This window comes from Dermacentor andersoni, chromosome 2 (genome assembly GCF_023375885.2).
Source record: "Dermacentor andersoni chromosome 2, qqDerAnde1_hic_scaffold, whole genome shotgun sequence".
In the NCBI taxonomy this organism is placed as follows: domain Eukaryota; kingdom Metazoa; phylum Arthropoda; class Arachnida; order Ixodida; family Ixodidae; genus Dermacentor; species Dermacentor andersoni.
In genome coordinates, this window is record NC_092815.1 from 50,084,705 (window position 1) to 50,099,471 (window position 14,767).

The 14,767-nt window shown below is 43.4% G+C and overlaps 1 protein-coding gene across 1 annotated transcript in view; it reads left to right on the plus strand.

The window, feature by feature from the left end:
* LOC126542332 (uncharacterized) overlaps positions 1-8,377 on the plus strand; it is a 62,015-nt gene extending 53,638 nt beyond the window's left edge. The window contains exons 17-19 of the mRNA XM_072286340.1: positions 1,847-1,929; positions 2,561-2,765; positions 8,000-8,377. Of these exons, the coding sequence (XP_072142441.1) occupies positions 1,847-1,929; positions 2,561-2,765; positions 8,000-8,099 (388 nt within the window). The 3' untranslated portion in view covers positions 8,100-8,377. The remainder of the gene's footprint in view (positions 1-1,846; positions 1,930-2,560; positions 2,766-7,999) is intronic.
* The last annotated feature ends 6,390 nt before the right edge of the window (positions 8,378-14,767 follow it).

The window sequence follows — 14,767 nt, forward strand, 5'->3', positions numbered from 1 at the left end:
CTCGCATTTGGAAGTATCGTAACCATCAGTGAATTTCCTTTCTGAAGGCTTCTCAATGTCCGTGGAAACTATCTGTCACAATTTTATTACAGCGCGGTGCATGATTTGCTGAAAGTTGCGAATAAGATCAGAAGAAAGATAGGCTTTCCTTATCTATAGCTTTGCCCTAGTCGCAATTCTACTTACGGGATGGTCATTTTTAAGTTTTCCAGAATCCTTAAAAATTGCATGTTGTTGATAACATAATTATTGTCCTTGAGCTATTTTATTCAAAGAAGTTAACATCACTGGCACGAGAACTCGAAACACATATCTAATTTACAGAAAATCAGTAATGGGTGTTTTAATTAATTAGCTTACGGCACATATTGAAATTTGCGAATTGTAGCCGGTGAGCTTGCAAGACGTATCTATCTGAAATTAATTTCCAGGAACACACCAATTTCGAAATAATAATTCCCAATGTGTGGGATGAAATGCATGGACGTTCCAGTTACTTTCGCGCTTCAATGGATAAAAGAGCGTTTTGTTAAAGAAGTAAATGAAACAACCGTGCATTCTTACGGCAGGTTTGATTTAGCGTATCTTCAAACTGGTGTTATTCTGGAAATAAATTTCAAGCGGATACGCATTGTAAGCTTACTGCTGCAATTCGTAAATTGCAAAATGTGCCGTAAATTAATTAATTAATATCATAATTAGAGTTTTTTTTTTAAAGTGGAATATGTGTTTCGTTTTCGAGTGCAAGTAATCTCCGCCTCTGAATAATCCAGCTCAAGAACTAGAATTATGTCATCTGCAACAGGCAATATTAAAAAATTCAGGAAGGCCTAAAAATGATCAGCCTGTATGACGAATATATGGGTAAATTTTTGTACTTTCCTTCTGGGCATTTCTGAAGTTGATAGTATTTACAATGTTGCCCCTGTCGCACAAATATCTATTTATTCCTCTACTTTAGTGTTTCTCTTTTCGTACACTGGTCTCAAAGACCACGCGTTGCCTTTAGACCCGATCAAAAGTATTCGCGTCTCCTCAGCTTTGACATTAAAACTCAGCTTTCGTTGTTTCTAAGCCTGTATCTTTTTTTCGTCATAAAGAGTTTCCAGGTGCATGTCTTTGTCATCGCCGCAGCAAGAATTGCAGCGTCGAATTGCCGGTGAATAGGACACTGCTTCTTGCTAACTAAATGTTAGAAACAAATGCGCTCATACGTAATGCGGGAGATTTGACACGGTGAGACACCACAGGGACCTATTTAGATTTCGTATATGATGAGCGCGTATTGCCGAGTCACGAGCGACAGGCTGATAAACGACCAAAAAAAAGAACAAGTGGGCGTGTTCTCCGCCGCCGGCACGAGTGTTGTGCGCAAGCGCACTATATAGCATTCCTGCTATGCGACTTTGCTAGCATATGCCGGTTCGAGCGAAAGGAACAGTAAACGTTCAGCTAAAACTCTCTAATTCTGAATGTTTGCACGCACATACTGGAGAAAGCGTCTGCACCTACACCATTCTTGCGTGATATTTCAGCAATGTGCGGCTTTTTCTCTCCAGGCTTCGCAGATGTCTCTCACTTTACCTATGTATAGTATGTACCGTATTTGTCTAGTGGCTTGGAGTTTAGTTACACTAACACAACTAAACATCCCTTCTTCAACAAAACATCCAGATTCATATTCCATATTCCATACTCCATTCAATTGGAATATGGAAACATCCATATTCCATTCAACGGGGGTGCTTGAAACATGAACTTACTTTACGTGCTAACAATATGAAATTCCTTTGTGCACAACAAGTATATCACAAAGAGCTCTCAAATCTGCGTCGCTTTCTCTCAGGCCGAGACGCCACTTCAAGACGTATGGAATGCTGGGTCTCAATTACTTAGAAGACGTCCCACGCACAACTCGCGAGCCATTTTGTAAGTATGCATGTACGAGGCGTTAAACTTACGGTCTTCAATACCAGACGGCTGCTGACCGATGAATGGCGTTTGCCTGTCGGCAATTCTGTTCGATGCTATAGTGTGAATGCCTGTTCGGCTAAAAAGTAAAGAAAAAAAAATAAATCAACATTTCTTTGTGTTCACGTGTAGTGTAGTTGCGCATGCACGGAAGTGTAATGCTCGTTGAATAGTGGTGGAACAAGGAATGTCGCTGGAGCAAATATTTCGAAAAGGAGAGTTGTCTTCGTAAGGGCAGCAGTTGCTTCAAAATATCACGACAGCAAAAACAGTTGCTACTTTGACGAAAAAACGTTCCCTTGTCGAAATGTTGGCTCTAGCGACATTGCTTTCTCCGTCACTGTTGATACACCCAAGCCTCCATTGTCCGGTGAACGTCTGTCATGCTTAGAACTATCTTTATATATATATATATATATATATATATATATATATATATATATATATATATATATATATATATATGTGTGTGCGCGTGTGTGTGTTTCCGCAACGTTGTTCCAGCAGTTCAATATCTGATCTCGTTGTTGTCGTAGTAAGCGACCCCCGGATAGGGTCGGCATTGCACGTAATACTTTCGTTACGACAGCCGTCCCTGGGCCTCCCTTGGACCCCGTGGTGACAGAGACCGGGCCGACGTCAGTGACACTGGTGTGGACCAAGCCGATCTACAACGGCGGCTCGCCCATCACAGGTTACCGCATCCAGTGCCGTGAGGTGCCCTCCAAGCAGTGGCGTGACAAAACCACGTCGCGAATATGCCTCTGCGATATTTTCGGACTCAAGCCACAGACGTGAGTTCAGCTTCAAGGGCTAATTTTCCCGTGACTCGAGTCGACAGTACAGAGGGCATCGTATGTGTGCTTGTGTATATGTACCAACACACAACCCGTAACTTAATCCATTGACGAAAATGGATCCTTAGCCCGGTGAATTTCAAGGGAGTTCTACTGATGGTGGGAGACGCCCACTGCGCGCTGACGTGCATCCTGTAGGACCTTTATTAAAGTTTGTCCAATCCAATTCTACTGATGGTGAAAGCGAATCGTGCCACAAATGGCTGTGTTCCTACGTTTTGCTTCTATGACAATTAACGTAAATAAATCCGCCGTAATTACCATCACTAAAAAAAAAAGATCCTTCTAACTTCGCTTATACATTCAATGGGACCGTGCTGACTAATGTTATTAAACATAAATATTTAGGTGTGACACTTACCGCAGACCTTAAGTGGACCCCGCACATCGATAACATTACCGCAGCAGCACTATACGTAAGTTACTTTTTTCTTAAAAGGTGCCTAAAACTAGCGCCTACTCCAGTTAAACTGCTCGCCTATAAGACATTCATAATCCCAATTTTATAATATGCCAACGTGGTTTGGTTTCCGCATGCAATGACTAAATTAAGAAAACTGGAGGCAATGCAAGGAAAAGCCATAAGATTTGTACATAACAGGTACAGGCGCACAGATTCACCCTCTCACCGCATCTAATCTAGAAACGCTAGCCGATAGAGCGAAAGAAGCCCGCCTCAAACTTTTATTCCAGATACTTCACAACAATCTCAAGGTAGACGCGTCCCAATACACCAGGCACGTACCCAAGGGGGGGCCCGGGCTCCCCCCCGCAATCAAGTGGCATACCCCTGGGACCAGGAGAGAAATGTGGCTGTTACTCAGCTGGTCTGTACTCTCATGGAACGAGTTGCGGCCGGAGAAAACGCCAGTTGCGTTTAACTTATCCCTTTGCTTCATTATTTCCTTGAGTTACGGCTCGCCGCGACGCTGGCAGATGCGCCGGAAGTGCTGCCCGGAACCATATACACGTGATATGGGTTAGATAAGGTGGGAAATAAAATAATGTGAAAGAGCGTCCATCATGAAACCCTGCAATAACCCTTAGACCCATAAGCAAGATGACTGTCACCCGTTACCTCGTCTGTTTTTCCCTAATTGTATAGCACTTTTCGTGCAAAATTGGCAACTGGAAACAAAAATCGCTAGGAGTTGAGAAATTAAGCGATCTACTAAGGGAGAGAGCCAAGGCAACAACCAAACTGCGAGCAAAAGCGAATAATAAAAGAGTTAACCGTTGTTAATGAGAATATTTATGGATCAACATCTTTTTATTTAAAAAGGAAATAGAGAAAACGCCGCCGGAAGTGGAGAACAATTGCTTGTTTTGAATGACGCTTCTACAGCTATCGGTCGAACCGCCTCACGTAGCCGCTTCTCTGCTGTGCTTATGTGGGTGTTTTTCTAACCTTTCGCGGTGAGCGCAGTACGTCTAGAATCGCAGAGTCCTGCGCTCTACGCGGTTGTATGGGACTGGCGGCCACAGCGTTACGCAATTCGCGGAACTGTCAAAACTGATCAACAAGGCGAAAATAACTGATATTCGAAACTAGAACATGAGAAAGACTGAAGAAACCGTAAAAAATGAACGCAGCCTGAAATCAGTAAAAAAGAAAACTGGCATAGGACAAACCATGATGTATGCACTAAAAGATAAGAAGGATAATATCATCAGCAATCTCGAAGATATAGTAAAAGCAGCGGAAAAATTCTAAGCTGACCTGTATACAGTACCCAGAGGAGTCACGATACCTCACTTAGACACAGTAATGAACAGGATACAGAAACTCTCCTATAACTAGCGATGAGGTCAGAAGGGCCCTGCAAGACATGAAAAGATGAAGAGCGGGAGGAGAAGGTGGAATAACAGTCGATTTAATCAAAGATGGAGGAGACATAATGCTTGGAAAACTGGCGGCTCTTTATACGAAGTGTCTATCGACTGCAAGGGTCCCAGAAAACTGGAAGAATGCAGACATTCTATTAATCTACAAAGGAGGCGTTAAAGAATTGAAAGATTATGGGACCATTAGCTTGCTCCCAGTATTATATAAAATATTTACCAAAATAATCTCCAATAGAATAAGGGCAAGACTGGATTTTGTCAACCAAGGGAACAGGCTGGCTTCAGGAAGAGATACTTTACAATGGATCACATTCATGTCATCAATCAGGTTATCGCGAAATCTGCAGAGTACAATAAGCCTCTCTATGTGGCTTATATAGATTACGAAAAGTCATTTGATTCAGTAGAGATACCAGCAATCGTAGAGGCACTACGTAATCAAGGAGTACAGAACGCTTACGTAAAAAGCTTGGAAAATATTGCTACATGCGTGTGGTATTTGTTTGTTTGAACGAGGCGCGTAGGCGCCACCACTCCAGAAAAGAGGAAGAAGAACGAACTGGGCTCGCGCTGTGAATCTAACCGGTCAGCGCTGCAACCGTTGTTGTAAATATAATCTGTAAATAGTTTCTCGTTTTACTGACTCGTCCTTCGCGTAAGAATATCTACAGAGGTTCTACAGCTACCTTAATTCTACAAAAGAAAACCAGGGAGATACCTATAGAGAAAGGGGTCAGACAGGGAGACACAATTTCTCCAAAGCTATTCACTGCGTGCTTAGAATTCAAGCTATTAAACTGGAGAGACTTAGGAGTGAAGATCGACGGCAAATATCTCAGCAACCTTCGGTTTGCCGATGACATTGTTCTATTCAACAACAATGCAGACGAGTTACAACAAATGATTGGCGACCTTAACAAAGAGAGTAAGAGTGGGGTTGAATATAAATATGCAGAAGATTAAGATAATGATAAATAGCCGGGCAAAGGAACAAGAGATCAGGATCGCCAGTCGGCCACTAGAGACTGTGAAGGAGTCCGTTTACCTAGGTCAATTAATCACAGGGAACCCTGATCATGAGAAGGAAATTCACAGAAGAATAGAAATAGGTTGGATCGCATACGGCAGACATTGCCAGCTCCTGACTGGAAGCTTACCATTATTATTGAAAGGTAAGGTGTGCAATCAGTGCATTTTGCCAGTGCTGACATATGGGGCAGAGACTTCAGAGCAAGTCAAGGACCGCGCAAAGAGCGATCGAACGAAGATTGCTAGGCATTACGTTGAGAGAGAAAGAGAGCGGTTTGGATCAGAGAGCGTACGGGTATAGACGATATTCTAATTGACATCAAGCGGAAGAAATGTAGCTGGGCAGGTCATGTAATGCGCCGGTTAGATAACCGTTGGACCATTAGGGTTACAGAATGGCTACCAAGAGAAGGGAAACGCAATCGAGGACGACAAAACACTAGGTGGAGCGATGAAATTAGGAAATTCGCGGGCGCTAGTTGGAATCGGTTGGCGCAGGACAGGGGTAATTGGAGATCGCAGGGAGAGGCCTTCGTCCTGCTGTGGACAAAGAACAGGCTGATGATGATGATGATGATGATGGAGGTGGTGACCCCCCCCCCCCCCCTTGAAAAAAAATCCTGGGTACGTGCCTGCAATACACTACATTTTCCGACATGCGACCTGCACGTGAAAGCCATGCAAACAAACTAATTGAATATTCCTACAGTATTGAAACATTTAAACATTCGTTCTTTCCGTTTACCATAGAACCAACTGCACCCATCGACCACAAACACCAAATCGTTCTCGGAAATCGCTAATAAAATTGAAGGCAACAAAAACTAGAATTACTTTTTTTGAAACTGTTGAATTAAGGTATCAATATTGTTAAACTTTATTAACACTAGAGTGATGTTCCCTGTCTGTATTCATGTAATCAGTATGTGTTGTAATGCATTACTGTAACCTCTTATTTCCCACATTTGTCTACATGTTTGATTGTTTTGTAAATGTTTCACATATTGTATTGCCCTCCTGCTATGCTCTCAGCTGAGAGCAGCACTATTGAAAATAAATAAATAAATAAATAAATAAATAAATAAATAAATAAATAAATAAATAAATAAATAAATAAATAAATAAATAAATTTCCTTCGAGCTCTCTAGTGGGTAGCAAAATAAGCTTAGTGCATTATTAAGGCGTCGCCTTCATTTCCGTCTTCCTCTTTTTTCTTTGTAATCTTTCCTGGCAGATACGTAACTCTTGGGGATTTGAATATCACGACGTTCTCAGAACCGTAACATAAAAGATTTTCTCCGAAAATTGAAGCGGGCGACAACGCTAAGCAGGAAAGCAAGGTAGTAATTACGAAAACTATGAGGCAGCGCAATACTGCCACAGGCTCAGCCGAGCAGTACGCAGCTGCTTGGGCGCGCTGTTGGGCACCTTATTGCACCGTCTAGAACGTATCTTAACTCTAAATTGCAGAGTAATAAGCTCTCTAGATATTTATGTCAACTGTCTTTCTGCATTCTTGCAGCTTAAATACCACGGAGTACTGGCAATACCTCTATACGAAACGAACTACTTCTCCCAAATTTAACTCAATTTTCGGGAGTTACTAACTCTGGAAGCAACCTAACTATGCTTCCACCCAACGGGACTTAACCTACTTCACCAGGCAGTACGAGACTTCTCGAAATTTCCACTTAAACACGAGATGAACAAATACTCGTTGACCTGCAAAAAGAATTTCCTACCACTTGGTTTGCTTTAAGAAATGTAGCTTCCATGCAGGTCGTTACGTTTGACTTAAAGCAAACACACGAAGGGGCAGATGCGTGGCTCGATGGCCATAACTATGGCGCATGCATGCGCCAGGATGGAAGAATTCTTATGTCTTTACACCAAATTTTGTAAGTGGCCGCGTCTGTCGACAAACGCGAGGATGGCTTACATAATTAGACGAAACTCTACAATGATGGTAAAATTAGTTGTTACGAATGCTGCCACCACGTTCTGTTATTTTTTTTCATTGAAATTAATATTAGGAGAGGTTGGTGTGCTTGTGGCGGCACCGGCTACTCCTTGTCACTTAGCAAAGGAAACAAATATGCGCAAAAAGGGAGACTAATGCCACAAAATATGGCACTCAGTAGAACACCAGATGAATAAAAACTATACAGTCTAACAGTAAATGAATCGCAAAGTTTTGTGCATGAGTTCGGTACACATTCGCATATATAAAGACAGATATTTTGAGTAGCCAAAACACACAACACATGTAATTACATTGTCATTTATTCCACTGCAGAGAGTACGTGTTCCAAGTTAGCGCTGGAAACAAGAACGGATGGGGACAGCCTACCATTGCCGTGCCCGAACTGAAGAACTGGCGTTGGCGTCAGCAGTGACGACCCGGAGCGACGAACTGTCGTCGAAGAAAGAAGAGTGGCTGCCTCACCGACAGACTGCAGTGCCGTGCAATGGTGGAACTATATAGTACGCCCCCAGTTCTGCCGCGCGCTCGTTCCACTTTCTGATCGACGGAATCGTGGACCGACACAGCCCTGCGCGCATAATTACTACTGCCAGCAGTGTTGTTTTCCCTTTCGTGTTTCGCTGCCCGCTCCTCCATGCTCAAGTCGGTGACATGCACCATGCTGATAATTAAAGGAGGGCAAAGTATGAAGCTTTGCTCCGTGTTGTGGCGTATGCCTCAGATAAAGATATGAATTTATTTCTGCCTGACGGAGTAAAAGAAACAAAAGAAGTGAGTATACCGAGGTGCGAGAGAAGTTACTTTTACTCCCCCGATGCCCCAATAATGCAGAACAATCGCTTTGAAGTGGACACATGTGCGTTAAAGGGACACATAAAGAACACTTTTTAAGATTTCGACTCATAAAATATATTTAAATGGTGTTTTTGGTTAATTTGACGTAGGAGGTCGAATAATGGAAAAGACAAAGAAGTCTAAGCTTCCAGTTCATGAATTTCGCGGGAGAGCCCCAGCGACGGAACGTTCGTGTGGTGTCACCAATTTCAATGTATCTATTCTTATTGGGGCCCTCATTCTGGTGTAGCAAAATCTTGCGAATCTTCCGAAGTGTCGAACGTTAGGTTCGTCTTCCGCAACTTTGGACTGCAAGCCGCCATTATCTTTCATGCATACAAATGGCTGAATACCGGCAATAAGTGGTGTTCAAGTCTGCACCCCAGCGACGATTCCCTCTGATTGACAAACACGAACTTAGAAGGCGGTCCTTTTGAGGTCTGTATATGCCGGAAGTGACCGCGGATCCGAAAACTTGTCGTGGCTGCCATATTTTGCTTAAGCGTGATTTGCGTAAGCACAATGAGAATAGAGAACTACCATGTATTGGACGTTTTCCTAGTCGGAGCCACATTAGTACTTTGAAAGATAAATTTGTATGAATTAGTCCTGTCCAATAATATCAAGTAAAAAAATAAAAAACAAGGAGCAGCATGCTTCCTGAACAAGAATTAAAGATTATACGGAAAGCTTTTAACGAAGTTGCAGCACTGACTCAGTTTACTAAGCTATGAACGCAAACACTATTGTATTTTCTTTTTCAAGGAGCAAGTTGATCAGAACGCTTCCGCACCAACTATTCCAGGTGTTACGTGCTTAGGAAACATTGTGACTTGTATCCTCAAATATACACAAGTAAAATATATTGTTATATATAAATATGCTTAGGTGGGCCGTCACAGCTGCTTTTGGTGGGGCGTTCTTTTGTCGACCAAAAGGCTTCATAACAGAAACCCAACCACAGCCAACGCATTTCATTAGAAGTGGGGAAAAAAACTTCCATGTCATTCAGTTTAGGTTCCACGTTGAAACGATTGTATAGTTAGTAAAAATTATTCAGAAGTGCTCCATAGCAGCGTCCCTAGGACTACATTAACGTTTACTATACAGGTTAAACACAAATAATTATTTCCTATTTGATTTAAGGTCATCGATATGACAAAAATAAATGGGGCCCGTCTGGCATTCTAGCCCGGGACTTCGCACTCAAAACGAGAATCATACCCCGAGACCAACGGGCCGTTACGCTGCGCCAGCTCTCAGCATAATGATTAATGCTATCTACGAGGGACATGCCGAAAGTAAGTCTCGTCATTTTTTTTAAAGAGAAGATGGTACACCAGGTGAGACAAACAATCGCCATAATAATGCAAGCCCGTTGCTGGTTCAGCGACGGAAGGAGCGTCAGAGGAGGAGGAATGACGCACATGCGTAGAGCGCCGAAGAAGAGAGAGTAGCAGCAGACCGGCTTGTCCGAGGTTATTCGAGTACAAATCACGATGCCAGACAAACGTGTGCTGACAACGTGGTCGCCAATGGAAGTGCATGGTGTTATACGGTATGAAAGGACACGTGGGACTAGCGTGTCCGTCATCCACACACGCCTACAGATCGTGTATGGTGAAGACGCCATGCCTCAGGCTGCAGGGCACCGAGTTTTACCAGAGTGGTTTGTTCACACTGATTGCACCCTACGACAAATGTCTCGGTGTCAGTGGTGACTACGTGAAGAAATAGTACAAGGTGTATAGTTCATAATGCCATGGTGTATTTGTTTTGGGAATAAAGTTACCGTGTGAAACTAAATGACGAAACTTACTCTCGGAACGTCCCTCGTACATCTGAAACAAGTGCACAAAAAGCTACGCGAGAGGTGATTCGTGAGCTAAGCACGCAGGTTTTCTGTGTTGCCGCGAATTTGTCACACACGCAGCTTTAAATACGCCGGCCAGATTGCCAAGGTTTTCTTTTGCGCATACTTTTCTTTGTGTGTGTGTGTGTGTGTGAAGGGGAGCAATGCTGCAAGTTGAACAGGGGTATCGCATTACGAGTGTGTTAGGAATACTATCGTCCAGTGTTGCGTAACACTCGGCAAGTTTCTTGTGAAGTTATGCAACTTACGAAGTTTCCGGAGCAATGGTTCAAGTGTCTTTGGCTGATGGTGCGACAAGTAAGACGCCATAAGTGAGCCAGTCAATAAAGAGGCCTGCCTCAGGCTGGTAAAAATGCGCCGTGAGGGATTTAGATTTCTTTTATATGTCGTCAGTTAAAGAAAAGTTGAACGCTGAAGATAAAATGAATGCTGAAGGACTTAACCATTGACTCTAATAATGGCAGGTGTTACCCTATTGGAGGAAGATGTCTTATTGCACTGTGCTCTGTGGAGGCAAGCCATGCACAGCAAAGTGTAGATAATGGCAGTCTGAATATTCCTGCAACAGTGATGTGTAAAAACAGGTAGAAAAATAACATGCAATCTTACGCCTTATCAAGTATTGCGGAATAAAACGCAATTTAATCTTAAATTTAAATTGTGAAGTCCGGAACACAAGCCTCGTGAATCAAATTTATGTTGTAGCGCCTGTATTGGCAAACCTCGTTTTAACACATAAAGTACACGATTAACTTGTATTCGCTACTTACGCATTTGCTATCATACCAAATGGTGCTTAAGTATAGTTGCTGTCGCTGGTCGGACATTGGCGTATAGCGTGTTGCGTCTTTAACCTCAACTCATTGTGCTGCTCTTCCTGGATGTGATTTCTCGCCCATGAACCTCGAAGGCACTTATTTTGCTTAATTGATCTCTATTCTAGCAGTTAACTGCACACTTACAATACACGGCCAAGGTTTAAGGCCACGCTAGGGCTGCCTTACAGAGCAAAGCAAATACCACAAAGAATTTTTGAAGTCCGGCCAATGAAACAATTGAACAGCATCTCGTTTCACGTAGTGTTTCGTAATGACATAACGTAATACAATTTCTTTGCGGCATCAGATCATCACTTCCAGAAGACCTCACCATTATACGTACGAACATCATAGCCTAGATAGCAGCAACCGCGTGGCAAGATGTTTGTATGGTCGACTACCAAAGAAAACGTACCCCGACCTATGGCATAAATACCAGCAGCAATTGAAAACGTTTCGTGTAACATAGTTTCGCGTTGACTAGGACGAAAAGAAAGACGAAGAAACTGAAAATTTGCTTTCCAACAGCGACTTCCCGCGACCACATTCCTCACGACTCTGCACGACGGTCCCGCGGCCCGCGCTGAACCCTCACGCTGTACCCCTGTTTCGAGACGCACGTCTAATGACAGAGCATGCAAAGCTTGACCCAACCCTTTCTGTCGTACCTCAGGAAAAGCGACGATGCCGAGGTGCACGACAGTTCTCAGCGCTCTCTTCATGAGCGAGGCTGCTGGAGCAAAGCTTGCAGTTGACGCGTGTCGTCTTCTTGTTTGCTTGGCGCCCAGATTTCGGGCATGTACGAGTTCGCTCCGAGCGGGATAAAAAATGCGCATACCAGAGTGGTCCGTCTGCTGGCCCGTGCTTGGGGCGGGAATAAGAATCTTTACTCGACCGAATCGGGGGCCAAGGTTGGGCGCGAGAAAAAAAAAAATTCTTGAAACGCGGTGACGTATTAAACACACTTCGCACGAAGTGTACTGCATGCGCGTCTGGGGAAAAAAATTATGGGGCATTCGTTACATCGGCGGGAGGGTCGTGTGTGGGGCGCGGCTTCCCGCTGAGCGATGATGCGGGAAGCTGCTTCGCATACAGAAATTATCGAGTGTTGCACGGCGTCACATTGAGTGCGGGTGCCATGCGCTAACCTGTTACAATAAATGTCGCTGCAAAAGAGCATCGTAACGCAGAACATGGGAATATTACTGTTGAAGACTAAGCTGGCTGTCTTAACAATTGTTACAGGGAAAAGGTTGCTTGATGCGTAATCCTTCACTTTTCTTTTGCCCAACTCTCGTTCACATGTGCACACTGCCGAGCATGCTGACGAGCCTGCAATCTTCGCAGGAGAACAAGACTCGCTTCCGCCTTTAAGAATGCCATGAAAAGTGAGCCTCGAATCATTGCTCGTCAAACAGCGGCTATAACGGTTTTATCATCACCCCTTGGCATGACAGTATGGATAAATACCAACCACAGTATATATGTTCCGTTTCAGGGGATACCAAGGAGAAAGCGAAACAGTGTTTTGTTTATTTTTGCAAAACATCGCATGGACTGCTCCCCGTTTCAACAGCTAAGAGTATCTATTCAATTCTGTGCCCATAACACCAAGGGCCATATAATACACTGTGCATGTTAGCTGCATTTAGAGACATAAAGTGCGAACGGATGGATGAAAGAAACAGGAAGTTGATAACACAGAGACTGCATTGTACACATAAAGCCCTTCTTGGTTACATACTGTGTTTTCGTCATCGTTCACTCGCGCCTTGTATCACAGATGCGATATCAACCTGCGCAAGTTTGCATCTTAGCTGCAATTTGCACCGTAATGCAAACTCGTCCTATCGTACTATGACGTTGTGTTAAGCCGCTTGTGAGACTCTATACGTGTCTGTGAGACCACTTTCACACTCGCACGATAGTCTTTTATTGAGCAGTTTGAGAAATTATTTCTTCCCTTTATTTTATTCCCTTTGCCCCATTCCCCAGCACAGGGTAGCCAGCCGGTTCTTACACTGGCTAACCTCCCTGTCTTTCCTCCCCTTTCTCTCCCCCCCCCTCGAGAAATGACTGTATTAACAAAGCGTGACCGAATCACTTTATAGAAGCGCTCCTTTAAAACGTACTCAGAAAGTTCATGAAAGACTTCTTTCAATTCAACCTATAAATAAGCATACGTCGAGTGAAAGAAGCTCTCCAGTAGTTAGTTTCGTTCACGTCTGATTAAAGCTACATGGTAACTCGCCATAATACAAGAGAGCGGTTTGATTTGTTAGTCAAAATTTGGTGAGTCAGAATCGGGAGTCAGAAGCCAGGATGCAAAGTTTTAGAAAATTTCAAGTGGGAAGAAAGAAATCCGGCTGTTTTCTTGCTTGTTTTCCTGAATAAGTTACATTTGGAGAAAAACTGAAATTTATAAAAAAAATATAGCTTATATTTATGGTTCCAGTAATAAAAAATATTTATCCTGAAAACATGCGCTACTTGGGCAGAAAACGCGAAGAAATGCAATAAAAGCCTTGTTCTCTTCTACGAAAGATTGCTGATCCGATAACTGAGAAAAAGGTCACCCACTGTTCGAGTCACTCTCGCTGGACGCACTCGCATTAGAATCTATCGCGCCTGGTTCGACATTCAAATTTGATTGTAGGTGGATGAGTTTCCTGACATGTTTACTTAAGAGCCTGTTTCCAAGCTTGATATAAACATTCCAAATAAGGGCATGCTTCGTTCACAAGTAGCAGATGGCAAAGGTACCTGCAGCAGCCCAGAAGGTACAGGTGGCAGCAGTTGACTAATGCAAAGGCCTTGCCACAAGTTTGACAATTTCATGTGTTTTGCGGAATCCCAGACGTCCGTCCTGGACCAAACCCAGAGGGCGTTCTGTATTTGGCTACGTTTGAAAGCTACGCTCCGTTTTCAAAACGGAGTTGAACGCAAATAATGAAGATACTTGAAAACTGTGTTGCCGTTTTCCTGCCGTGGTCGTCGCTTCTAGAAGAGTATGATGCATAGCGGAGAATACCATGCGCTATAACTGTAAGTGGGAATTGAATGGCCTTTTTCCACTTTCCAGGCAGTGAAATAAAAAGTAAGTATTTTTTTTTCTCGATCTTTCCGGGTATTTTTCTGGCCCTTACATCTCTAGCCAGAATCAGAGATGCACCCTTCACAGCTACATTTGTTGCATTTAGACCAACAGAACCCACAATCTGTTAATAGCATCTGGCACTGCAACACAGTCGCAAAAGAACGAAGGGACAAAACTTGCATACAGCGGAAGGCAAATTTCTTAGCCTTTCTTTAACTACTCAAGGAGAAAGGGGAGGGGGGGGGTGAGGGAGAAAAGGTAGTAGTGACCTGTGACGATAAAACCAGAAAGCAGAAAGTGCAGGTGAGGGGGCAAAGAAATGCATGACTGTCTTACGTGCACACTCGAGTCCAGGACTAGACTGAATGATATGAAAATGAAAGCTCAGATAGAATAGGGGCGGGGGGTAGGGGGAGCACAAATAATAACAGGACACAATAGCCCTCTAGCATGATTGA